Raw genomic sequence first — 27,889 nt, 5'->3', positions numbered from 1 at the left:
GCCCCTCCCCCCCCCGTGGTTGCCAGGCAACGCAGCGCTGCGTCGGGGTTGCCAGGGGAAGGCGAAGCGCTAACAAAGCCTGGTCCCGCCCCACCTCTCCTGTCCCTTGAGGCCAAAGCTGGTACCGCCTTTCCCCGCCCAAGTTCTGCGGCTTTCCCCAGCCCCCGCCCAGGGTGTGTGGGCCTCCATCTGTCCTCACATCTCCTTCCGCCTGAGGCCAGGTGCGAGGTGAGGCCTCGTCCCCGACAGCCCGTTTGAGAACTAGCCTCAGGTAGCAACCCCTAGGGGAAGAAGAGGGAGGGAAGCGCCCCAAGCGCCCCGAGGGCTGTGCGGGTCTGAGGGAAGAGTCCTGCCCTTGGGCTCACCTGGATTCTGAATCCCTCCTTGTTCACCGAGCAAGAGGAGGGGGCTGTGATCTTTAAGAGAATATGATCTTGGGAGATTACTGCTCTGTACCCAAGCTATGTGTATATTTTGTACCCAGGGCTACTATTTTATGATTTCTTACACAGACGATGGTGATTTGAAAACCGAACGGAATCTAGGATCAGAGACCCCTACTGACTAGCCAAACCACTTTTTTTTTTTTTTTCCCTACCTGTGGGGGGATTGTCATGAGGATTAGTGGACATGAGTAGCACTATAAAAAACTGCTATCAATCATTCATTTTCCTAATGTCTATTGATCAGTGACTATATTCTAGGCTAGGCTATTCCTATAGTGAGCAGAAACTGTCCCTACCTTCAAGTATATAGTCTAATGGGGGTGGCAGATGTTCATTAAAAATCGCACAAATAATGTAATTAGAGCTGAGACGAGTGCTGCCCAGGAGAGAGGCAGGTAAGTGGTGCTCTGAGAAGGTGTAATGGAACTGACCTGAGATCTAAGAACCTGTGAAAAAGTGGGGAGTTAATTCCAAGCAAGGGGAACCATGTGTCCCAAACCCACTACCTTCTATTCCAAGCCCTGACTAGTGTATACGATTGCCTGGTCCTTGTTTCCAAGAGCTGTTTGTAGAAACTGCCTCTGAGATTCTGGTGTCTGGAGCCTTTCATTCATGTAACTGTGGCCTTTCGTTAATAGAATTGAAGCTCTACTTAGCCCACACCAATAAAACCAAATGAGCAATTCCAGAAACAAATCTATATTCCACGTTTGATAAGTCCTATATTCTTCAGCACCCAGCACATATGTGTTGACCTGCCATTGCACACTGGGTGGCATGTATGCTTCAGAAAAAAAGGAAACCCATTGAATTTTAGAGTTGTGGGGCCTGGAATAAATAATTGAGTAAGGTCTACCATACTGAGAGCTTTAGGAGTGGAAAAGAACTTTGTAGAATGTTAGAATCATGGAACATTAAGATAGAATGGACCTTTCCTCACTTATCTGATGTGAACAAATGGTCTCTATTGCTCAAAGGCAGAAAAGTTGGGCTTTGGTGCCTCTTCAACCTGAGGAGACTATGATTCTAAGTCTCTGTGGCTCAAAAGTACATGGAACTCCTGAGAGTCAAATGAAACATGGAAGGAGAATTTGACCTGCCCCTCCTTCAGTGTCCTCCATTTCTACTACCATCTACCCAGTCACGCACACTTGAAAAGTGGGGTCACCCTATACTCTTCTCTCCTCCTCCTCCTACACTGGTTCCCAAGTCCTTAACTTCTGCCTCTCTTATCCCTCCCCATTGTAACTGCTAAAAGGCAATGATGCTCTCAAGAGTTGTTGCTAAATGTGCCACCATATTCTTTTAACCAACCTCCCTGCCTGGAGCTTCACTCCACTTCCTTCAGCCCATCTACACAGCTGTTGATCCTTCAATATGTGTTTCAGAGTCCAAGAAAGAGTAAGAAATCATATACAAATTTAACAGCGTTCAACATTAAGAGTTTTTAGCTATAATGGGATTGGACTAATGGAAGATTGGCTAGTTAAGATGTAAGGAGAGATCTGAAGTATACAGTAATCACAAATATAAGGAGCAACCGCTACCCTCGAGATAGATTGCCCAAGAAAGAGCTGACCTCCCAAGAGCTTGTCAAAGAGAGTGTGGCCACAACTCACTGAATGGTAGAAAAATTGATGAGGTGCCAGACAGGCAAAAATCCACAGTCTAGGACACTGAAGAAGTCATTTACGAAAAGAATATGACCATGGGTGAATATTGTTCTCTGCCCAAACTTAGTGGGAGCACTCTACTACAAAGCTTCCGAAGAGAGGTGCCAGGGGAAGCTGCTAGGCATTGGGCCCTGCTAGCTGCCATGCATTGTGGCAGTCAGACATGCATGAGATCACATCCTGTAGGAACCAGAGGCTGGAGAAGCTGTGCACTACAGGATTGCATCACTGGAGAAACTTCATGCTCCTGATGCCTAGCAAGTGGAGCATATGGAAACTGCAAGAGAAACACTTTCTTCCTCCAGTATCCCTCCAGTGTCAAACTCTACCAGCAGAGTTTGACACGGCAGATAACAAAGGAAAAATATTTAAAGAACCCGGTTCAGTTTTTGCTGAGAAGCAATGGAGGGTGAATTTGGAGCTGAGAGGCAATAAATTGGTAACAGGCATACCAAACTAACACCCAAATCTGATTGTGTGACCCTAGTGCTTAAATCCTCTAGTGTCTCTCTATTGCCTTCAAGATAAAGTTCTAAAGCCTTAGCAAAGCTTACCAGGCCTTTTATATTCTGTACTTGGTCTATAGTTCCAGGCCTAGACGCAACCACTCCACCTCTGCCCACCCTAATCCTCCATAATTACTCACAGTTCCCTTAATTCACTACATTCTCTGATACTTCCATACCTTTGTCTAAGGAGTCCTAGCCATTAAAAAAAAAAAAATCCTTCCTTGCTCTTATCAGTAAATAGGTGCTTACTGAGTATCTACTCTATACCTGGCACTATCGTGGGAATTGACAACACAACAATGAACAAACCAGGCTTCCGAAGTCTCTGTTCAAATGCCATTACTCTTTGGGAAGAATTTTCTGATGACTTTCTCCTACCTGTAAATGTTAGATGTCTTACCTAGAAGATTCTGTTTTCCTATATCTAGTGCAGACTTTTTAACACTTATCATACCCTATTTTAGTCACTTATTTTCCTAACAATCTCTTCTACTGCCCATGAGCTCTCTGAGGGCAGGGTGTATGACTCATTTATTTCTGTATCGCAGTATTCAGCACTAGTCCTGATCCATAAAGTTTCATTGGATTATTAGCTCAGGATCACATAATCAGTCAAATACAGGCCTAGGACAAGAATCCTTGTCTCCTGTCTAATAGCCGAGAATGCCTCTTCACTAGAGCTTTCTCTGCTCTATGGGTGTTATACCTCACCCTGCTGTGAAGGACAGTGTTTTTCTGTTGGAAAAGACAAGTGCAATGTTGAACATCATCATGAATAACAAAAGAAACAGAAAAAAAATAGATCCCTATCTTATATGGAAAACTGCGGTGCATTCCCTCAGAGCTGTCACATATTTTGAGTTTCTAAATCATAGTAATGCTATAATGAAATGGGAGGTAGGGAAGACAAGGAAAAGTATGAACGTGATGTTGGGGGTATTCTGACAACTTCATTCTGAAAAAATGAAGGCTGATAAACTTATGACAGATGGTGTTAAAGTGACCCCAGTTTTGTACACCGATCCCCAAATTAGAAGACGTGTCATGCAACTTTAGAGAGCACAGTTAATGTAGCAGTCTGTAAAGGGTGTCCTGGGCTTGCGGACCGTGATATGAACCTGAGGGATTTAAAATATTAGCATGGCTAGTTTAAGATAAATCAAAAGACATACCTGTTCACCTGTTAAATGATAAATATGTGGAACTCATAACTTCCAAGAGATGGTATTAGCATGATATATAAGCAATTTTGATAAATTTGCTGATAACAAAGCCAAAAACTACTGCTCAAAAAAATGGACAAGGTCGGGTAGGACAGCTCTTAGCAATATTGCTGTTGGCATCCAAATGCTAAATTGGCTTGACCATGGATCAAGCCCAGGATGGAAAAAGATTCAGATTTCTGTGAAATAAAGTTGGAGAGGCAAAGCTAATTAATATGAATAAGTTGAATTGTGGAGAACTTGGAAGTCAGACATGGCATCATTTTGACAAGAAAAGAAATGAAGATCCACTAAAGATTTTTGAGAGTGATGTGATGAGTGGTTAAGACATTTTATGTGGGAAAACTAAGCCTGAGTTTCCTGCCATTGGGAAAATGATTATAATATTAGAAATTACCTACAAATAGGGTGTTGTAAAGATTAAATGAGATCATGAATGAACAATGACTGCTCTTAGGCCCTTCTTATGCTGGGCATCCTTTCATTCTTTGCAACTGGGTGTAATGTAGTTAGACAATTACCATATCACCAGGACAAAAAAATTAGGACATACTCTGACAAATAATTTTTGTTCCACTTCAACGTTCTAAAAATGTACTTTTCATGATACAAATGGGAATATCTTGGATATTTCAGTGATTTAGGGGGACAGCAGTACATAATATTTGAGACCAGGTTTGTCCTAGAGAAAATCCATAATGTGTAAGTGCATTATTTAGAGAGAGGGAGGGAGTATAGTATGGAAAGAGCAGTGACGTAGCCCCAGATTCTTGCTTCAGCTCCAATATAAAACTGTTACCTTGCGCCAATGCACTCCACCTTTTTGTACATCAGTTCTCTCATCTGTAAACGGAAAATAGTGTAAGTCAAATTGAACTCCTTCCTTTTTTTTAAAGGTGCTCCTTTTTGTTTTCTTGACAGTTTTCTAAAACTCATCAGGGACTGAAGTAGGGAATGAAAGAGAAGGAGGATAAATCAAAAATGGCCATAATGGGGGCACCTGGGTGATTTAGTTGGTTAAGCGTCTGACTTCAGCTTAGGTCATGATCTCATGGTTCCTGAGTTAGAGCCCCATGTAAGGCTCTGCACTGACAGCACAAGCCTCCTTCGGATTCTCTGTTGTCCCCTGCCTCTCTGCCCCTCCCCCACTAGTTCTCTCCCTCTTTCTCTCTCAAAAATAAACATTTTTTTAAAATGGCCATGATAGACAAGGCAACTGAGAAAGTAAGTTTCAGGTGCTTTTATGGGAAAGAGGAACTGATAGGAAAGGGTAGCTGGTAGATAGGACTGCAGCGTGGTTGAGAGTCTACAACTGGAGATTTGGGAAGCATTGGGGTAGAGCTCTGGTTGCAGCCACAAAAATCAGCCTGACCTCCAGCTAGAATACAGGAGGGTGCAGCAGCTCAAGATTCCAACTGTGACAACTTTAAAAAATCTAGAGAAAATAGTTTTGAAAACATTGTAAAGACAGCAGAGGGCTTTAGAAGCAATGAGGACTAGATTGATTAAAATTCCAGGAGAGTGTGGAGCCCTTCCAAGGTGAGCTGAAGATCACAAGCCATTTTTTCCCCTGGAGCTATTTGCCAACTCTGGCTGTGGACTGAGGATTGTGCTTGACCCTTTGCAGAGAGACTATCCTGGGGGGAAAGTGAAACTGATAAGGCTTTTGTTAGTCAAACACCAGTGGCACAACAGACTAGAAACTTTAGTTTTTACATGTCTGGTATATAATTTAAAAAGTACTGGGTATGCAAAGAAGCATGAAAATGTGTTTAGATACACTGAGGTAGGCAAAGGATGGCTGTGTGAATTCATTCTGACATCTCACTCAGGTAGGTAATGACTTCATGTACTGAGAGTAGGGACAGTAATAGTTGGGTGGGATGCAGCCTTGAGGGGAAAGTCGTCCACTGGAAATTAAACAAAAAATAGAATTATAGTGATGGAGAACGCACAAATCAAGCAAGGTGGAAGCAGGAGTGAAGCAGTTCCAGAGTAGAAGTGAGGCATGGTTGGAGTGTAATGCACTCACTGATATTGTAAAGATTATCATGCTGTTACTGCTTTATAAAATAAGAATAGATTAGTAATAGATTAGAACTTTTCTGTTCTTTCAAATGCACTCAGCTGATCTCAATCTTAGAATCACATGGCCATCTTAAAATTTGTTCGTGCTATGGTGTTTTATAAGTGTCGGAAATCTTAAAGACCCCTCCTCTAACAACCCAGCAAGCAACGTCAATTCTCATGAGGGAATCCCAGCTCCTATTTATAAAACTAGTGTAAGGTTACACTGCCTTAGAATGCTTCCTCAGTAAGGGAGGTTCTGCCAGTGATTAGCCAGATGTTCCTACTTTCTTCCCTTGGCTCCTGTTTTCTTTAGAAAGTCCCAGGTGTCTTTGGCCCATGGAATATTCTGTGAATTCTATTTCCCTGCAATCAAAAGAAATCTATCCACTTTGCTAATTTGTCCCAAACTTTCTTGCTGGCTTCTAATACTCTAGGTGAGTAATTTAAACTAGGAGCGAATTTTTCCTTTAACAACCACTATTTTTACAGTTTGTTTTCTAATGGACATTCTTTTTAAGTTATAGAAATCTCAGGTTTTACTAGAAATCAATCGCAATAGTTACCAGAATTTCTTCTGTAACACATAATCTTAGAACATTGAAACTTAAACATTGAAAGAAAACTTAAAAGTTTTTCTACAGAAGTGCTTGCACTTCCTCAACCTTTTTCAAGTGACAGCACACAAAGAAATAAATGGAAGGCACACACTGAGGTAAACTGGAGGGTACTGGGAGGTTTTTATGGAGCTTATACAAAAATTCAGTGCATTTTTTATTACATAACTATAATAAAAAGTAAAATACAAAGTAACAGTAAAGATATAACTGTTTAATTTGAATAAAACTCCCAAATAAACATTTGAAAACTTTATAAAGAGAAGTCAAGTTTGTTTTCTTATCATGAGTTTGCTTTATATCAAGTTTTGTGTTGAAATGAATACATGAGGTTCCTGACAAAAATCTTTTAATGATGTTTTCTTTGAATTCTTACAGTTAACATCAGTGGAAAAGTTTGCTTCACATATGGCTTTTAGCAAATAGTAGAAGGGTATTTATTGATTTTTCTGCAGTTGACAGAAACTCCTTTCTCACTCTTAACCAGAACCTGGATCGTTTACCTTCTTTCTTTTTTTCATTGAAATTCTCATGATAACATGAATAGATTTCTAATGCACTTGAACTTTTTCATATCATTTATTTCCAAATAATGTGACACTTAACAGATGTTTTGCTGCTAGTCTCTTTAGGATTGAAGCTAGAGTATCAGTATCATGTAACTTCACATTTCCTTTCAATCTGCAAGGATTGTTAGTATACTTATTTTCAGACACTCCTTGAGATTTTGATTAAATTCATTCTGGTGCTCAAAAATGTCAAGCAGGCCAGTTTTCTAAAGGCAATAATCTCTCTTCAACAACTCTGCAGCAAAGATCATTGACTTTTTTTTTTTTTTCCAATTTTTCTTTTAGCTCCTAATCTCCAGAGAAAAAGCTTTTCCTTTGATAGTTACCTTGGTAGGAAACAGCAGTTTCTTCACATAAGCTGAAAACAGACGGAACCAGAATGGCTTGGATTTTATTAGTAACATACTTTAATGTGGAATTCACATTTACAGGGGAAGTATAGACAAGAGCTCATTGTGAACAAAATAATGTCTTACTTGCATTACAGGCACGGAGAACATGGAGAGCAGATAGAGTGTAAAGCCTGCCCACCTTCCTGTCATCACAGATTTCCCACCGGTATAGGAACGGCTGTGCTTGCATAATCTAGAACATCTGATTTGTTTTAAAGTACTTAGTTACTACTCCATGTACATCGCCCTGAGTAGTTTTGGTACTTTTTGGCAAAACAATACTTTTCCAAGCATTCCTCTCCAGGGATTCTAACTAGTGCTATTAACTGAATGCAGTTACTTAACAACTGCAGATTCACCACTCTGCAAGGAAATGCTTTGATTCATTAGTCTTGTACAGAATGTCATCAATGAATCTTCTAATAGTATTATTCCAGAATAGCATTTATATCTTTCCTTGGCTTCATTTGATCCCAAACATGTGGTCATTTCCCAGGCAGGTTGGTAAAATGAGTAATTCTACAACTGTGAGAGACATGTTGGCTTTATTTCTTAATTATGGGACCTTTTATTTAGCATCTTGGATCCAATCTGATGTAAACTACTATTGTAAATACTGTTGTAAAGTTTCCTAAAAATAGTGGTTTTCAAAGTGTGATTTCAGGGACTTCAGAGGAGCCTTGAGACTTTGGGGAGTAGGAGTCCATGAAATTAAAACTTTTTGTAATTATATTAATACACGATATGCTTTCTTCACTCTTTTTCTTAAGAGCGTACAGTGTTTTTCAGAAGCTACATGATGTGTGATACTATAACAGATCGAGTACAAAGCAGATATGAGAATCTGGCTATCGTCCATTAAGCCAGACATGAAGAGATTTGCAAAAAATGTAAAACAATGCCACTCTTCTCACTATGGGGTTTTTTGTTTGTGGAAGGTATAGTTATTTTTCATTAAAATGTTACTTACGTTGATATGTAAAGGGTTTATTTTTATTTTAAAACTAATATTTAAATTTTTTGTTTTAATTTCTAAAATGATAAATATTGATAGATAAAACCCATATTAACAAAAGCTCTTTGGGGTCCTCAGTAACTTTTAAGGGATCCTGAGACCAGAGACTTTAAGAATTGGTCTCTTAAGATATTGTCTGGATAATGTATTTTCTGCTAAGTCCCTGGCATAATTTGTCTGGCACCATTTTCTTCATTTGATAACTTTTCCATGAAAATAAGATACTTAGATAGACAAAAAATGATCAGGGTAAAACAAATCTAAATTTTAAATAACACTAAAAATAATAGATATCAGGGGCTCCTGAGTTGCTCAGTCAGTTGCGCATCACACTCTTGATTTTGGCTCAGGTCATGATCCCAGGGTCGTGGAATCCAGCCCCGTGTTGGGCTCTGCCCTGGGTGTGGAGCCAGCTTAAGAGTCTCTCTCTCTTCCTCTGCCCCTCTCCCCTGCTCATGCTCTCTCTCTCTAAAATAAAAAAAAAAAATAGTAATAGGTATAAATAAAAATGATTAATATTTAATTTTAAATTTTACTTTATGGTAGGAAAATAAAAAATATATTTCAAGTATTAAGGCGACTACAAGTCTTTTGACCATAACAAATCAATTTGCAAAGAAAATAAGGTCCATTTTCTTATAAGTATTTTTAAATAAATCACAAAATTTTTTAAAACTGAGCATTTGATAAGTAAAGTGGGAATTTTGAAAATACTATTATTTAATAATCAGAGTGTTAGATTTCTAAAAATATAAACGATTACTTATAATCAAATGGAGTTAAAATAGTTTGAAAACTATTTTTTGTAAGATATTAAAAAGGTTCAAACCCCTCAACTAAACAAATTATTTTCCATTATTATTTGTTTTTATAAATATTGTTTTTTATTTCTATAACAAATGTCATTATAAAATTTCATTATCAGATTTTGAATATTTTACATCAAAAGCCAAGAATAAATAACTATACAAATCAAGTCAAAATTTCAAAAAATGAATAAGTGATGATGATAATGATGAGGCATATGTACCTTCTTTGTTGGGGAAAAAAATGTGAAAAATAAGAGCAAATTAAATCAAAGGAAGACCTAAGTATTTGAAACATATGCACAAACGATTATCACTAATAACAAATACATTACAATTAAGCAATGTTTATCAGACTTATGGAGATGGTTCTAACATGATGGTTAAAGTGGAAAACCCTATACAATCATCTCCTCTGGCAGGTGCTGCACATAAAACCTTAAGCACAAAAACAATAATTACTGGAATATGGAAGTTTACTGACTGAGCCAAACAGTATCCACATATAATTTCAACCGTTATAAGTAGGTGAATGGTTGTAAAATGGTTGTAAATTTTGTATCACTATAAAAAGTTTACAACCATCGATCTCTCCTGGGGACACCTGTAGCCCATTCTGCTTTGGCCACTTGTGGAAAACTCAGCTATAGAGATCTGTAAAAGATAGAATGGGGTGAAATGGTAAAATGTGTATTACAATACTATCTGATGATTCTCAAGTTTTCTAGGAAGGCCTATGGCATAGTAGGACGCAAGATGAACCTTAGGGGTGTGTAGAGTTTGAATAGATGGAAAAAAAGAGAGCACTTCAAGTAAGCCAGCCAGAATTAGCAAAATACTGAGGAAAATAGAAAAGCAAGATAGAGTTCTACTAACAATGGATGAACAAGTGCTAACCTTCAGATATATAATCTCTTGGAAATATGCCAGAGTAGACTACGTGTTGGAAATTTGTGTTGGTAAACATTAGTAGAAAAATTCTAGTTTAAAATTGTGTATAAATCATAGAGAACCTTGAAAGTCAGGATATGATTGCCATTTTGTGAGCAGGGCTCTCTGACCTATTAACAGCAGTGTAGAATATAGATGTGGACATGCTGGACACACAGACTAGACCAGAGAATGACCTGAGACAGGGATGCCAGTTAGGAAGTGCACAGCAGGTGGTGAGGGGCTGAACCAGAATAAAAGGAGTAGAAATAGAGAGCAAGGGAAGATTTGGAGACATATTTCAGAGGAAGCATCAATGGGATTTAGTGAGAGATTTTTGAAAAATCTGGTCTGATAATTTCTGTATTTTAATGGCTACACTTAAGACCATTTCTTTTTATTGTGATTACGGATATACTGTATATGGATTCTTTGCTATCATGTCGTTTATCCTTTATCCATTTTTCCTATGCTTTCTTCATTCCATTCTTGCCTTCTTGTGGGTTGATGAAGCTTCTCCCCAGGGCTTGGAGGTCAAATGACTGAGAAAATAGTGGCATGATGTTCAGAAACAAATTTAGGAATGGGACTTAGTTGGGAGATGGAGAGTGACTTTTAGTAGAGATGTGTCCTGGAGATAGTAGGAAGTGAGGTCAGGGATGGACAGACAAGTATAATCAATGCCATTTTGTGGTAGATGGAGTCATGAGAGGATGTGAGTTCTCCAAGAAGGACAGAAAGACAGGAGCTCAGGGTGCTGAAGACTGAGTTTTGGGAAGATTGAAAACTTGTCTGTCACCAGGAAGGAGGAAAAAAAGTTATGGTGACAGAGGAGGAGTGCTGACGAAAATAGAAAGACAAGAATGGTATACGCCATCAAAGGAAGAGAAAACCTCAAGAAGGAAAGGACAGTCATGTTTAACAGGCATCTCCCACATCAGACTGTGTGTGTTCAAATCCTGCTTCTGTCTCTTAAGAGCTACATGTCCTTTCAAAAGTTTTATTTCTCCTTAGTTTCATCACCTGTGGAATGGTGATAATATAATCTACCTCATAGGGATATTTTGAGGATTAAGTGAGAATATGTATACAGAATACTTAACATAGTATCTGGCATAGACCAGAAGTTAATAGGTATAATTGATGACTTTTAAGGGAAAAATGGGGTGGTGAGAGCAGAAAGAATTGCAAGAGGTTATAAAAGGAGTAAGCATTCCGAAAAGACTGTAGATATGGAGAACTCACTAGAGATTGGCCAAAAATGGAGAGAGATCTCGGAATATTCTTAGAAGAAGCAATGGGGTAAAGGCTTTGCTTAAATTTACTCTGGAATGACCAAGGGCTGTCATTCTTACTGTTATCATGGAAGCCTGGTTAATTAGGGTTCGACCATCTTTTCATTTACATGATGCCATTTTAATCTTTAGAATAGAAATCAAACAATTGCACACCTAAAATATCCTGTCAAAATAAATACAAATAGGCAAAAGTACAGCCTCTTTGAAGGAACAGTATGGCACTTCCTGAGAAAACCAAAAATTGAATTTCCATCTGATCCAGCGACCCCACTTCTGGGTATATACCAAAAGAATTAAAAGCAGGGACTTGAACAGGTGTTTGTATACTTAGTTCATCACAGCATTACTCACAATAGCCAAAAGACAAAAACAACCCAAATGTTCAACAACAGGTTGAACACACACACACACACACACACACGCACAATGGAATATTAACACTCTACAACATGGATGAAACTTGAGGACATTATGCTAAGTGAAACAAGCCAAATACAAAAGAACAAATGTTGTGTGATTCTACTTATATGAAGTACCTAGGGTAGTCAAATTCATAAATAAAGAAAGCAGAATGGTGGTTGCCAGGTGTTAAGGGGAGAGGGAAATGGAGAATTATTGTATAATGGGTACGGAGTTTTAAGTTTTGGAAGATGAAAAAATCCTGGAGATGGATGGTGGTGATGGTTGCACAACAGTGTGAATGCATTTCATGCCTCTGAACCATACACTCAAAAATGGTTACAGTGGTAAATTTTGTCATGTGTGCTTAACCACAATTTTATACATATATTCAGACAATATGAGAAAATAAGGCACTGCCCTTTCCTAGATAAAATGGATTGAAAAGTTATCAGAAACAAATGTAATGGTAACTTTTAAATTATGAAATATTTCATACATATAAAATAAAATGCATGACATAAATATAGGATTAAAGCTAATGAAACAAACATCTATGCAGCCACCATCCAATTTAAAATATAGACTATCACTAATGGTGTTGGTATCTCTGTTGCATCTCCCTGACGACCTTCTCTCCCTCCCCAAAAGAGGAAACTCAAAGTTGGAATCTGTGTTTGTCATCCCTTGCTATTTGTTGTAATATTATGACATATATATGTAACCCTAAACAACAGATTTCCTTTCCATCCAGCATTCACCCCTGATGGTATCTGTAGCATACTCACTGAGAACTGTGCCATCTTCTCAATGAATTGAAGCTTTTATCATTATGAGCTGACCCTCCTTGTTCCTAATAATGCATTTTGCCTTTAAGTTTCCTGTCTGGTATGAACATTTCTTTTGGTTTTATTTGCCTATTTATCCATGTAGCCTCTCACCTTCAGTTGTTTTGTGTCCTTACGTCTTTTCAGATGTGCCCAAATTTGGATTTTTGAAAAATCTGGTCTGATAATTTTAATGGCCACACTTAAGGCCATTTCTTTTTGTTTTGATTATGGATATACTGTATATGGGTTCTTTTCTATCATGTTGTTTACCCATTTTTCCTATGCTTTCCCTACTCCTTTCTCGGCTTCTTGTGGGTTGATCAAGTTGTTTTGTTGCTATTGTTTTGTTTTTTTGTTTTTTTGTTTTTTTCAACATTTATTTTATTTTTGGGACAGAGAGAGACAGAGCATGAACGGGGGAGGCACAGAGAGAGAGGGAGACACAGAATTGGAAACAGGCTCCAGGCTCCGAGCCATCAGCCCAGAGCCCGACGCGGGGCTCGAACCCACGGACCGTGAGATCGTGACCTGGCCGAAGTCGGACGCTTAACCGACTGCGCCACCCAGGCGCCCCTGTTTTGTTTTTTTTTTTAATTTTTTTTAATGTTTATTCTCGAGAGAGAGACAGACAGAGACAGAGTACAAGTGGGGGAGGGGCAGAGAGCGAGGGAGACACAGAATCCGAAGCAGGCTCCAGGCTCTGAACTGTCAGTGCAGAGCCTGATGCGGGGCTGGAACTCACAAACTGTGAGGTCATGACCTGAGCCAAAGTCTGAAGCTCAACCTACTAAGCCACCCAGGCGCCCCATTGTTGCTATTGTTTTTAATTCCTTTTCTCCTTTCTACTAGTTTGGTGTTTATATTATTTTCATAGTAATTACTCTTGAAATGTTGCTATGCATACTTGAGTTTTTACAAAGTCTAAAATTAATCAAATCTTTCTACTCTTCCAAATAAAAGAACATACAGTGAATGATAATGGAGTACTACCAACCTGAGGCCACTTTAGTTTCTTGTCTTGGGACTTCCCAACAGGGTCGGAGGTATAAATCTACAACTAATGAAACAGGGCGCTGTCGAAAAAAACCACCAGACGCCGAATAGAAGTGAGGCAAGATTTTATTCACAGCCGGGCCACACCTGATCTCCTGATCTTAAGGAGAAAAGTGCAGAGAATGGCCCTGAACAAAGGTAGCAGTGAGCTTATATGGATTTTAGCAAGTCAGAATACGTCATTATTTAGCTAACCAATTACAATTTACAACATTTCATGGTAACCAATTATATTGTGACACACAGACATTAGTTTTGGCGGGAACCTATCAATTTAAAGTTCTTTGTCTTAAGAGGGTTTAAAATGACCAATCATAGTTAGACACCTAAGATACCGTGGGGCAGTGAGTTCGTGACTTTTTACATGTTGGTCTTGCCTAGGCCAGATCTTGGTAGAAGGGGTGGGGGAGCGTTTTGCAACCTAAGTTATCTATTTAGCAAGCCGGTTAAGTTACAGAAGCCAGATAGGGTGGTTAGTAATTTCCAATAACCCTAATAGGGAACTACAAAAGCTTTTATCTCAATTATTCATGAAAGGTGAGGTTAAGCCGAACTTACATACAATAAGCTTTCTGCTATCTTATAAGTTGACCTATTACACTAAGACCTAGTTTGTGGCAACAAACTGGTGGGAGACTAGCTTGCCCCCAACAAGAAGCAACAATGGAGACACATTTCAGTGTTTCCCGCCCCCTGCCAGCCGGCAGACTATTTCCACCGTTTATGTTGAGGGTGTGTGAACATGGGAGGGTATCAGGTTTGTGGGGTGGGCGTAAGATAGTCCTTTGGTTCAGTTGTTCACTTTTTGTGGGCCTAAGACCTGATTTGTTTGCAACTTGCCTGGTCATTTGTCTGAGAGTTTCAAGTTTTGGGCATCTACATTTGCATCTTACCTTCTTCATTTGCTTACCAGTTTGGTTTCTGCTTTACTCATTTTATTTGGCACTTGAGGATATCCCTTGCTTTCTTCCATGTCAGCAAGGCAATCTGAAAGGTGTGTTTTCTGGGATTTGTCCAACATGTATGTGTTTTGAAGGGGCGGGGGGCTTTGTTTTGCTTTTTCTTTTTAAAGGTTTATTTATGTAAGTAATCTTTACACCCAACGTGGGGCTCAAACTCACCGCCCTGAGATCATGAGTTGCAAGTTCCTCCAACTGAGCCAGCCAGGCACCCAATGTGGGACTTTTTGGATTATCTTGTCTCTTTTTCTCTGCTAACAGCAGACAAAATCTTTTAATCTGCTGTTTGTGTACCATCTATGGATTTTTATGTTTTGTTTCAATTTGTCCTGGAACTTTTTGAATGAAATGTACAAGTTTTGTCTTTTACAATTAGAAAAGATAAATACATGCAGATGTAGGGAGAGATGTTCACCAGAGAGCTGTTTAATGATTATTTTTATTTGGAAATAGCCTAGTATCAAATAATATTCACAGAGTAAATTTTGCTACAACTTATCCTGCCATAAGAGTTGTATGTGTGTGACGTGGAAGATGTTCATGATATGCTGTTGTGCACGACCCCATTTTTATTTATACAAACATACATGTATTTATATTGAAAACATTCTGGAAGATGTCCAATATTTTGGGGTGACATCATTAGGGGATATTTTTGCTTACTTCTTGCTGACCTTTACTTTTTAAATGAAGACGAATTGTGCGGTTTTTAAGTAGAGGACGTAATTATTTACAAGAACACAAAGCAGCGGTTAGTAGCCCATTTTCTAACTTTGGAGTTGTGTAACAATGGAATGTATATACCTTGTGGGGTAATGAACTCCCCAGGATGGAGAATATCAAACAGAAGCTGGGTGACCTCTGGTCCAGGATTCCTGTCATTTTATGATTCAAAGATTCTCAATTAATTTATTTATCTTTCCCCTGCCATTAGGTCAACCAATCAATGCCTCAGACAGATAAGCAAATATGCATCCCCCCGGAGCTGCCGGAATTGCTGAAGCAATTCACCAAAGCCGCCATTCGGACCCAGCCACAGGATCTCATCCAGTGGGCGGCTGAGTACGTACTCCTTCTCACCTCAGCCCCAGGTTCCCATTGGAGGTGGAGGAGGGGTGGTCGTCCGGAAAACTGAGGAGGGTGTCAGGACTGCAGACTGGGAATCAGGACTGATTAGCATAATCTTTGTGATGTTCAGCTCTCGAATTGCTTTGATGCTTTAAAATCCACACCGCAAGAAAACACACCGGGCCGGGGTGGGTTGCCCTCCCCTAAGCGACCCAGACTGAGCGACAGGCCGCCAAAGCACTCGGCCAAGTGTCCTGGGGCGATCAGCAGGAGTAGAGTCCCACAGCTCGGCGGCACACTTCCCAGGGCGGTCCCTGCACCCCTCCCCCGTCCCAGAGGACACAGGCGCCTGGAGCCCCGCAGCAGCCGCGCCTGCAGTCAGTCCCTGGTCTAAACCAGGGCCGGGTCTCTGGTCTCACCACTAGAGAGCAGCAACGCGCCTCGGGGAGCAAGGCGACGTGGCCGCAGGCCGGGCAGCGCGCGCTCAGTCCACGCTGGTCCACCTCTGCGGTTGCGCTTTCTTGAGACCCGTTCCTCTGCGGCCGTTCAGCCCCGTTCTTGCCCCAGCCAGACATTCTGTACCTTGTCTTCGGGGAAATCGTTATTTTCTTTAGTGTTTCTCGGAGCTAATTTGTTCCCTCAACGTGAAGATGTCCACCCAGTGCACGCTGCACTGAGGAGCAAGGAGGCGAAACGGGGTGCCGAGGGCCGGAGGAGCGCGGGCCTGGCTGAAAACACCATGCCTCTAGCTCAGGGCCCGTTTTCGGGAGCGACCCCCGGAGGCTGCTGGGTGGAAGGAGCTCACGCCGCGGTAGCCAGCCGCTGGCCCGGATTGCAACAGCTTTGCGCAGAAAGCCTCTCAGCTATGGAATTGCTTCTTAGACAGACATGCCCTCTCGAAACTGGGGATCTGGGGCTTGAGGCAGGGGGTGGGAGCTTACCAGACCTCCTGGACCATTTTCAGGCTAGTTTTACTGCTTAATGCTGACCTCCTCAGCAGCGTTTCAGGGGGAAAAGGGGAGTCGGAGAGGCTTGTGGAGCCTCGCCGGTCGGCTGGGGGAAGGGAGAAAGTCTTCAGCATGAGGCGTACTGAGCAGGTGGGAAGATGTGGGCACCTCGAGAAGGCGCACAGTGTTATCTGAGTGGAGCCTCAGTCTCTGAGTCGGTGCACTCCCGCTCCCGCTCCGGGTTTGGGTCAGGATGAAGCTTTCACAGATGGAAGGAAAATAAGCCAGTGGTGCTCGTAAAAGGGAACATAATGGGGTTGCTTTGCTAGTAACGAACACTGTTTAGTTTTCCATTCTAAATTTCATATATTCTCTCTCAGACTGAACTTTGGCATCAGAAGACTAATTTCTTTTGGCATACTCAGACAGACTTTGTTTTATACAATACAATAGTTTAAAGCCCCATTTTATTATGCTGCTGCTTTGTAACAAGGAAAATGACATTTCTTGCGATTGTCCCTGACATTTATGGGAGAAAACATTCCACTGTTGTAGCCAGCTTGCTCCCATTTTGTATCGTGTGCTATAAATTTTTTAAGTATCCGTGAAGAATCAGTTTGTAGTTTAACTGCAGTGAAAAAGGAGAGCGTGACCTGAGAGCACTCTCCATCTATTCAGACCTGAAAAGCACTTATCAGATGGTTTTATGTGACTTACAAGCCCATGGCACTTTAGGAACCCCATAAAGTATTTCCAAGACAAAATATGTCTTAATTTTGTGCTTAATTCATCACAAGCAAGCATCTCCCTACATACGTGCTCTCAGTGAAGAAATCATCTCCTGGACATCAGCAGGACATAAACTTGTCTCATGGTATGTGTGACCACACGAATTGGTCATAGATGCGAATAACCCTGCAACTGTTGGTTGCAAAAGAAGCTAAATGACCCACAGGGTACTAAATCCGGGAGTACAGCCTCATTTCCACATTCTCTAAATAACTTGGCCAGAAAGTCCAAAGACACTGCTGCTGAGTCTCACTCTCTATCTGCACAGTCACTTCTGTCAAATGAGGTGCCATGTTTCTGTCTCTCCCATTTATGCCACCCAAGTTTCTCTAGTCCACTCCTGTTGTCAGTCTGAACCCACGTGTACCCCAACACTGCACACTGTAAAAGGCGTCCAGACAGTATTTCTTCTGCCCTCTCTGCTGTTGACGTCTGAGGGGTACCTGGAAGGTATTGTTTTAGGCCTTGTAGCTTTAGCTCTGCATTGGTCTGTGGCATAGGGACAGGCAGTGTTTCATTCCCATCATTGTATGGCTTGACCCTAAAATGGGCTTCTACAAAATTCCCTCTGCATTCTTTTTATACTACCCGGATTTGGGGAAAAAATAGTGAAAATATTTATTCATGAAAACTAAACCAGAGAGAGGCAGAGGCATGTGATCCAGGGATAATTACTAACAAGGCTTTTGAAGGAGACAGTCCCTTCCCGACAGCATTGGTGACCCGTGTGTCAACTGCTTATGTCCATGCCTGCTGCAGGCAGCCCTTTTTATCTGAAGCCAGTTTTGAAACAGGACTCAGCATTTTTTTCACCTTGCATCAAAACAAAGTCCACGCCACAAAACATCTATGAGCAGGCAAGTTTTTATGAAAAATTTTGAGGGAAGGTAGAGAACAGTTTTACTTCACACACCCCACATAAGGTGGTCTTGACCCTCTGTGGCTTGTCTTCTCACCTGAGCCTCCCTTAGTGCCCTGCCAACCTTCTCTCCCTTCCTCCTTTAAGCCCAAGCCTCACCACCTCCAGCTGGAGACCTTTCCTGGATCACCCCTAGAGAGGCTTCCTCTCCTCCTCTTTCTTATACAGGTCACTTTAGTGCTCTTCCAGCTTTTTTCTGAGAGCCATATCCCTACACCCTACCTAATATCACCTTTTAGTATGTCAATAGCCATTTTTCTGAAAATAAAGATTTTATGTTTGAAAGACAGTCCTCTAGGTAACTGGGATTCTTCCTCCATAAAAGAGAGAGGTGGATTTAAAATAACAGTGACCTTTTCCTCTCTATTATATATATATGTGTGTGTGTGTGTGTGTGTGTGTGGTGTTATATATACATATATAAATAATGTGTATAATACGTATAGTCTATGTACATATGTATGTATATGTGCATATGTGTATATACATATCATATATACTTATATGTAGTATGTGTAATGTATATGATAGGAGAGAGAAACAAATTACTGTTATATATTATATTACATATATATTATATGCATATCTATTATATAGAACACATATATATCTCCTATTATATATGTGTGTGTGTGTATGTATATGTGTGTGCGTGCACACACGTGTATGTAAAACACTTAGGAGGGGTGACTGGGGAAAAAACCCAGGCTCAAGATGCTTCAGGGAATTCCATACCAAAATTTTTATTGATCATTCCTCATCCTTAGAGAGAAGCAAATCTTTTTACTCCCTAAGTGTTCTTTATACCTTGAGGGGAAAGTAACATATTCAGGCTTTCCCTGTACATTGATGTAATGAAACAAAGTGTCTGGCATTATAGAAGCTCCTAACAAATGCTCTTTCTCCATCCCCTCCCCTCAAGAAAAGGGGAAGGGGATTCTCAAAGCAGCCAGAGGCCACTGGCATATAGGATGTTCTCCCCACCCACCTAACTTTTTTTCTTGTAGTTATTTTGGGGCTATGTCTCGTGGAGAGATTCCTCCAGTGAGAGAGCGGTCTGAGCGAGTGGCTTTGTCTAACTGGGCAGAGCTTACACCTGAGCTGCTAAAGATCCTGCATTCTCGGGTAAGGGCTGCACCCCAGCATCAAGGGGGAGGATGGGCAATGCTGAGTCCAGGTGGGTAAAAACAAAAGCTCACCATCCTCTGTCCAGTCAGCTGGCCACTCAGTATCATGAAATTCACTAAAGATGCCTTGGAAGTGAATCTTCTCTTGGGGAAATAAGAATGATAATGAAATAGACCGTAAGCTGAGTTATCAGTGGAGTCATCCCAGGTTTCCCTGAAGCTGGCAGAATGTCCAGGGGCTCAGTTAAATACTAATCCCTTCACCCCAGAGGAGTGCAGATCCAGAGTCCCTTGACAATGTCTGCCTTACTCATCAAGATCATAATATGATGCCGGTCACAGTTTGGAGAGGAGCGTGATTTAGTTCCCCAGTTATCTCAGGTGCAGACATAACCTAGCTTTTGGAGAAAATCCTGGCTCTCTTCACAGCCACATAATTCTGGGAACTTCCCAGTGAGTGGATGAGGAAGGTCTGACTTGAACAAAGCTGCAGCTTGGCCAGTTCTCAGGCAATAATGTTTAGCACCACCAAACTCCACTTTAAAATCCAGGACAGAGATGATTGCGGTGATTCAGGATTGACAGCCAACTGCCTTGCTCCCAGAGGCTTAGCATTTCACTAGAGTGAGAGGGGCAGGGAAGGTGCAGTAGTACTTTGTTGGGGCATCTGTAGCCTTCTTACATCATTGGCCAACAACTGGCCATTTGTTCCCTTCCTCCTCTTAACCATCAAGCACCTTATGCAACAGATGTGACAGAGATCTGACATGCCTGGGACCAAGTAATATTAGGCATCCAGACCACAGACCCCATAATATTCTTGGGAAAGTGTGAGGGTTGCATGGGAAGTCTAGTGCAAAGATGTCCATAGACCCTAGGAGCAAGAGACTTAATATCTAGTTTTTATTTCCTCACTGATCAGTGGTCTCAGACAAGTCTTCTGCCCCTTGGTGTTTCATTTTCAGGCTATCCTATCTGCCAAACTAGGGACAAACTAGGGATGAAATGGCAGACAATAAAAGCATCAGAAAAAAACAAAAATGTAATAAGTGTATTATTTCCCTATGATTTTCACATCTAGAGTTAAAATGATTGAATTATACCTCAGCATGCTTTCCACTCCACTGAATGTTTCTCTACCCTACAAAGAGAACTGCCAGGGTCCTCCCCTGACCACCACCCCCTACCAAACCCTTTGCTGTGTGCTGGGAGAACATGGGCTTTGCTGTGCATTGTCCCTCGGGCATCCTCTCATCCTGTCCCTCACTCTCTGTCTTGTGTCCATGCCCTGGCCTGCAGGTTGCTGGCAGACTGATCATCCATGTAGATGAGCTGGCCCAGATATGGAAGGTGCTGAGTCTCCCAACAGATCTGTTTAACAGTGTGATGAACGTGGGCCGCTTCACGGAGGAGATTGAGTGGCTGAAGTTTTTAGCCCTTGCTTGCAGTTCTCTTGGAGTTGTAAGTGAGCTTTACTGCTTTTTTGTTCCTTACGGGAAAAGCTCTGTCTGAGCCTGCAAGAGCAGTGGTTCTGCACACAGGGTCAGTCTCCTGGGCTGAGGATGAGCATACCTCTTTTGTCTACTTCTCCTCCTCTCTGAGTTAGGTCTTTCCTCTGCTCATCAGCCAGAAGCAGGGGGAAGGAGGAGAGAGGGGAAAACTGTCATCAGACCCTGGGGAGAGGTTACTAGAATGTGGATTTTGGATTATTTGTGAATTTCAGACATTGCACTCAGATTTATTTCTGTCACCACTCCACCCATATTCCTAAAGATAACCAAGAGCCAGCTGTAGATTTGCTTATACTTGGGTTTCAGATACCTAGAAGATATACCAATAGAGACTTTTAAAAAGATGTACAGCCTTATAGAAACTACTATCTGATAAGCTTAACTGTATATAAAAATCAGAGATGAGAGAGCAGGAAAGGAGATATGAGGCTATTTCCAGACTTATAGTCTTGACATCATCATGGATGCAGGATGCTCATACAAATTCATGCCTTTTCCAAATTTGACTTGATTTACAATTGGAAATGGAATATTTCTGTTTTAAAGAAAAAGATACTGCACACAGTTCATATATATATATATATATATATATATATATATATATATATTTAGGTATCAGATGTGGACTCACTCTTGTTAAACACTGTTATAATAGCTTAAATGAAAATGAATCTGGGGGCACCTCGGTGGCTCACTCGGTTAAGCGTCTGACTTTGGCTCAGGTCATGATCTCGTGGTTCATGTGTTCCAGCCCTGCATCAGGCTCTGTGCTGACAGCTCAGAGCCTGGAGCCTGCTTCAGATTCTGTGTCTCCCTTTTTCTCTGCTCCTCCCCCATTTGCACTCTATCTCTGTCTCTCAAAAACGAATAAATGTTAAAAAAAAATAATAAAAATAAATAAAATGAATCAGAAACATGGTTTTTTAAAAATCCCTGGAATACATGCAAGTTTGGAAGTTAATGAGAAAATCATTGCCTCCACCAAAAGCAAATGGTACACAGAGGTAGTTTGAATCAGTCAACAAATCTAAACACCATCTTATTCTTTGTTCTTGAATATGCTTGGGATATGTATCTGACATTTTTGTTTCTGACAAAAGTTACGAGAAATACTACATAGTTCAACTTTTCCTATGGGTTTCCCCTGCAACTTTCATTACAATCATTTCTTTTTTATAATTTTTTTTAATGTGTATTTTTGAGAGAGACTGAGAGACAGAGTGTGAGTGGGGGAGGAGTAGAGAGAGAGGGAGACAGAGAATCTGAAGCAGGCTCCAGGCTCTGAGCTGTCAGCACAGAGCCTGACCTTGGGCTCAAACCCACAGACTGTGAGATCACGACCTGAAGTTGGACACTTAACCGACTGAGCAACCTAGGTGCCCCATCATTATAACCATTTCTTCAGAGACAAGGTGAGGAGAGGCCATTCATTCATGGTTTTTTGTCTCATTGTCCTAATAATAACATTATATAATGAATAAATTGCTCTCCTCCGAAGAGGAGAGGAAAATGCAGCCAGAGTAGATGTTTTGCCTGTCATCACTATCACACTTCTGTGGAAATAGCCCCAAAGATTGGGGGAAATCCAGAAGGGAAAATTAAAAATTGACACATTTTATTAAATTCTCATAGGGTCACAAATGTATTCATACTACTTGCAGAAGTGTTTGGGGTGAGGAGAGGGGAACATACTGTATTTTATCTGTAGTTCGTTATTTTTTCAATGTTTATTTATTTTGAGAGAGAGAGACAGAGAGGGGGGAGAGGCAGAGAGAGAAACCCAAGCAGGCCCCATACTGTCACTGTAGAGCCCAATTCGGGACTGGATCTCATGAACTGAGGGATCATGACTTGAGCCAAAACCAAGAGTTGGCCGCTTAACCGACTGAGCCACCTGGGAACCCCTGTCTGTAGTTAATTCTGATTTTCCTGGTCTACCCTACCCACAAAGGGTTGAGTAAGAAAATAAGTAGATTCGATCTAGTCCAGGAATTTTAGTCTGATGCAGTAACTGAAACAGCTTTGAGGTAAAGACCCAGCCTCTCAGATTTCTTCACACCATCCCACTCTTCAAGATGGCAGCAAAGTGCATAATAGGGAGAGTGGCTTCAGGACTGCAAAGCCACCAAAGAAAGGGATTCCCACATCCCTTGGTGAAGTGTGTGAGTCCTTTCCTTGTCCACATACCTCACAGAAACCAAGAGTAACTATGGAAAGCTAAATTCCATTCCTCCCTCTGCTTAGCTCACAGCACAGCTGCTTAGGTTTACTTTGATATGTCTGCCTCCAAGCTGGGGAGGGGAAACCATGAGGGGAATTGTATCTTTCTACCTCCTTCTAAAATGAGGAGATTGAATTAGATGTTCCATGAAGTTCTTTCATCTTTAACATTCTGTGATTCTATTCCCCCTTCTCTGCTTCCACTGAGATACCCTCAGGCCTGGCTTTGGATAACAGTGGGCTCCTCCAATACTGAGAGGTCCTGAGGTATCTGTGCCCCTCCTCATCCCAAGATCATAGAACACCTAGAGGTGAAGTCAGCCTAAAGGGCTAATCTGTAAATAAAAGGTGCTCTGTGAATCCAGGAATAGGCCCATTTTACCCATTTTTTTCATGCTGGACTATTGCTAGGAACTTAAAAGTGGAGGTAGGAGCCATCAGTCTGGTGGAGGCTTTGCATTCTAGTTAAGTCATAAATCCTTAGAGGCAAGCCCAGGAATTTCCTCCTTCCTTTGCCAATTCACCAGCCAGCCATGATCTTGGTGCCATTTAGAAAAACCACTTCCCTCCATACAGTCTACTGGCAGGAATTTTAGATAGCAGGTACTTTCTTGAGCTCTCTGGCTCTACACTCATGATTCAAAAGACTGTGGCACGCAGACTTATATTCCTCTTCTCTCTCAGCACTCCTTCCGTTAGACTAGCATATATTACCTCCTGTTCCACTGAGACTGGTTATAGAAAAGGAAGATCATGTAATTGTGTTCACTGGAAGGAAGGACATATTTTGTTAGCAAATGATTCACTTTCTGAGCCTTTCACCTCTGGGTTTGAAAATGAGTCTCAGAAGATGCTTATAAAGGCTCTCTTTATGAAGTAGAGCCCCACATGACCAAAAAAATCTTATGCAACAGAAGGCAGATCCCTGTTTATGTTAGATTTATTTAAGTTTTCCAAAAAGCTCTTGTCCAGAGAATTCTTTACCCATTCATCCATGTATTAAATCTTTTAAAATATTTTAAAATCTTATGAAGACAATAGAGCTTAAAGGTTTGTGTTTGAGTGATCAGCAAAAGATACTATTTAGAGTAGAAAGCACCTGCATTAGCTTGTAGAAGCTGCCAGAACGAAGTACCACAGACTGGGCGGCTTAAACACCAGGAATTTATTGTCTCACAGTCCTGGAGGCTGGAAGTCTGAGATCAAGGTGTCTGAGGCCACTCCCCTTGGCTTGTAAATAGCCCTTGTCTCCCTGTTTCTTCATATGGCTGTCCCTCTGGGTATGCATATATCTGGTGTCTCTATGTCCTAATCTCCTCTTCTTATAAGGACAGCAGTCCTATTGGGTTAGGGCCCACTCTGATGACTTAATTTTAACTTAATTACCTCTTTAAAGGCCCCATCTCCAAATATAGTCACATTCTGAGGTCCTGGGGTTAGGGCTTCAATACATGAATTTTGGATGAACACAGTTCAGCCCTTAACAGCACCCCCACCTGGATGAGTCTGCAGAACAAAGGCAGTAGGGGATTCTTTTTTTATTTTATTTATTTAAAGAGAAGCAGAGAGGATGAGCCCTGAATGGAGATCATAGAGTCCCCAAACCCCTTTGACGTCCTGTCACGTACATGTCCCTCCCTCTCCCTGACAGCCTCTTACCCAGCCTTTTGTCTGCCTGCCTCTCACCCTCCTTTCTGGAAGTGCCTGGCCCTCTGCCACATACAGCACTTCACAGGATTTCCAGGTGAGGACTCCCGAGGGCAGGGGAGAGTCAATGAAAATGGCCTACTGCAAACCAAAATTTCTTTGACATAATGTGGCTTATCATTTTAAAATTCATGTGCATTGATGCTTCTGTTTCATAAAATGGCAATGTTTGTAAATGCAGAGAAACAAAATGTAAATATTAAATCAATTAAAATTAATAGTTAATGCAAAAAATGTTTAAATCACTTGTCACTGTTAGGAAGATGGCCAAGTTTACTCAGCATCCCCATATACCTCCTGACATACCCATTTACACCCTTGGGTAACACACACCAGTTAAAGAACCATTATTGAGACTTCCATTATATTCAGGGGGAGGAAGGGAACAGAACAGCTAATAGCAATTGCAAAGAAAGAACTGTGCTGGCCAGCCTTTGGGGAGATAGTGCAGCTGCCTTTTCTTTCACCCAGGCACACCCAGTTCACCACTCCAGACTCATTTTTCACTGATCCCTGGAAGGTGTTTAAGGCTAATCTGCACATCATCTGTTTTGGTAAACCATCAAGACATATATGCTGACCTATCTTTGCTAATTCAGAACTAAACAATCCTTTCTTCGAATCACTTCTTTCCTTTATCCCATAATTTCACTTTTTCACTTGTGAAATTTATATAAACAGTAGGTTTATTTAAAGACACAGGTAAAACCTCAGTTCTGAACATGATCTTTTAAATGGTCAAGTTTCATTGTAAGCAGTGTTTGCTTCTGTACCATAAACCCTCTGGAATCCATCATCTACTTAATTTTTCCCCAGCAACAAGGTGAATGTTATGTCATATAAAATACTAGGTGTTTTGGGGCACCTGGGTGGCTCAGTCAGTTAAGTGCTCGACTCTTGATTATGGCGCAGGTCATGATCCCAGGGTTGTGGGATCGAGCCCTGTGTCAGGCATCATGCAGAGTGTAGAGCCTGCTTGGGATTCTCTCCCTTCCTCTCCTTCTATCTCTACCCTGCTTGCATGCATGCACACTCTCTCTCACTCTTTCTCAAAAAATAAAAAATAAATAAAATAAAATACTAGGTGTTCTGGGGCGCCTAGGTGGCTCAGTCGGTTGAGCATCCGACTTTGGCTCAGGTCATGATCTCAGAGTTCGTGGTTCGAGCCCCGCATCGGGCTCTGTGCTGACAGCTTGGAGCCTGGAGCCTGCTTCTAATTCTGTGTCTCCCTCTCTCTCTCCACCTCCCCTGCTCACGCTGTCTCTGTCTCTCAAAAATAAATAAATGTAAAAAAAAAAAAATACTAGGTGTTCTGATTAGATGGATCTACGTGTTTTGGAAGATGTGGTTTTAATGTTCAGTGTCACTTTTCCTGTATCCGGGACTCCTATCTTCCCAGGGACTCACCTTCTCCTCCCTCCTTGCCCCTACTGTGGCATTGTTCCACAGACTGCTGGAGCATATAAACTAGACTAATTACCTCAGCTCTTTAGAGGTAAGATTGGAGAGCAATAAGAATAATTTTAATTTTTTATAATATAAAAATTGTGAGGTTATTCTGATTAAAGTAATAAATATCGTAAAGTATTGAGCAGTTCATAAACTTAGTCCCTCGAGAGTATCCCTCCAACAAAGAAAGGAAAGGAAAAAAAGAAAGACACCCAGGATATCAATATTTTTTAGATCGAATTAAATGACATTTGGGGGTAAAAAATATTTAAGCTTTCCAGAGTATTACATCATTCTGATTTCATTTTATGAGAGCAATATTTTTGTTTTCTTTCTGGCTTCTAAACTCATCTTAGGAATTTAATTTGGAATAGTGACTTTTTTTCTCATTTTATCTTATGGCTTTATAGACCATTGCCAAAACTCTCAAGATAGTGTGCGAAGTGTTATCATCTGACCATGACTGTGGACCTCCCCGGATCCCATTTAGCACGTTCCAGTTTCTGTACACATATATTGCCGAAGTGGATGGGGAGATCTCTGCCTCACACGTCAGCCGAATGCTGAACTACATTGAACAGGAAGTGTAAGTAACTGTTACACATTGAAGGGGAAAGACTACGAATAAAACAAACATAGCAGGCCAAGATATAGGGAAGTTACTACATTATACTGCCCTGGGAACAGAGAAATGTTGTGAAGAACAAGAAATAAGGACCCAAAAGCAAAGGGGAAAGGGCAAAAAGAATGGCATAGGACAGTGATTCTGGTGAGGGGTTGGAAATGCTACTTCTCAGGCTGTTGCCTAAAATACCCAGTCACAAACTCAGGGGCAGGGCCCAGGCATCTGTGTCTTAGCAAGCCCCCCAGATGATTCTGGCTCACACTCAGATTTGACGAGTAGGGTAGGAGTGGAGGAGGAGGAGGAGCAGGGGGCCAAGAGGTCAGAGAAAAAGAGGGTGATAAGGGCAGAAGCCACAGCAGATTTCACTTGGAGTGAGAGAGTTAATATATTGTCTTTCTTAAGATTGATTGTTAAATGAACTAACCCCAGATATATATTTTTCCCAAACAGAATTGGTCCTGATGGTTTAATCAAGGTCAACGACTTTACCCAAAACCCCAGGGTTCGGCTGGAGTAAAAGCAGTTTTGGCAATTTTAAAGGAAGATACAGAGATGATTGAGCTTCAGAATGACTGAATCCCACGTGCCATCCAATGTCAATTTTCTTGTACAACTGGTACACACTAATAAACAATTAGGCAAACATGCGAAACCAGAAATGTGTGGAATTGAGATGTAAAATTGTTGGAACAAAACACCTACATTAACAGAAGATTAGTATTCTTCCCATATGGACACTGA

The 27,889-nt window shown here is 41.1% G+C and overlaps 1 protein-coding gene across 2 annotated transcripts; it reads left to right on the top strand.

The window, feature by feature from the left end:
• Positions 1-52: 52 nt before the first annotated feature.
• On the top strand, positions 53-27,807 carry ROPN1 (rhophilin associated tail protein 1). Of its 2 annotated transcripts, none has more exons than XM_007098293.3 (6): positions 53-228; positions 15,721-15,848; positions 19,517-19,634; positions 20,936-21,097; positions 26,934-27,109; positions 27,599-27,807. In XM_007098293.3, exons 2-6 carry the CDS (start codon positions 15,733-15,735, stop codon positions 27,663-27,665), a joined length of 639 nt encoding a protein of 212 aa, XP_007098355.1. In that variant the 5' UTR covers positions 53-228; positions 15,721-15,732; the 3' UTR covers positions 27,666-27,807. The 2 variants fall into 2 exon arrangements, with proteins under 2 accessions (XP_007098355.1, XP_007098353.1); XM_007098291.3 differs by having other exon boundaries at positions 53-271.
• The last annotated feature ends 82 nt before the right edge of the window (positions 27,808-27,889 follow it).

This window comes from Panthera tigris, chromosome C2 (genome assembly GCF_018350195.1).
Source record: "Panthera tigris isolate Pti1 chromosome C2, P.tigris_Pti1_mat1.1, whole genome shotgun sequence".
NCBI classification, from domain to species: domain Eukaryota; kingdom Metazoa; phylum Chordata; class Mammalia; order Carnivora; family Felidae; genus Panthera; species Panthera tigris.
The sequence above is the reverse complement of the archived record's forward strand: the minus strand, read 5'-3'. Positions and strand labels throughout refer to the sequence as shown.

Excerpts from the sequence above, each read along its gene's own strand:
- ROPN1 (XM_007098293.3), top strand. The coding sequence starts at position 15,733 with ATGCCTCAGACAGATAAGCAAATATGCATCCCCCCGGAGCTGCCGGAA. Across the intron at positions 15,849-19,516 it reads CTCATCCAGTGGGCGGCTGA|TTATTTTGGGGCTATGTCTC; the intron begins GTACGTACTCCT and ends TTTTTCTTGTAG. Across the intron at positions 27,110-27,598 it reads AACTACATTGAACAGGAAGT|AATTGGTCCTGATGGTTTAA; the intron begins GTAAGTAACTGT and ends TTTCCCAAACAG.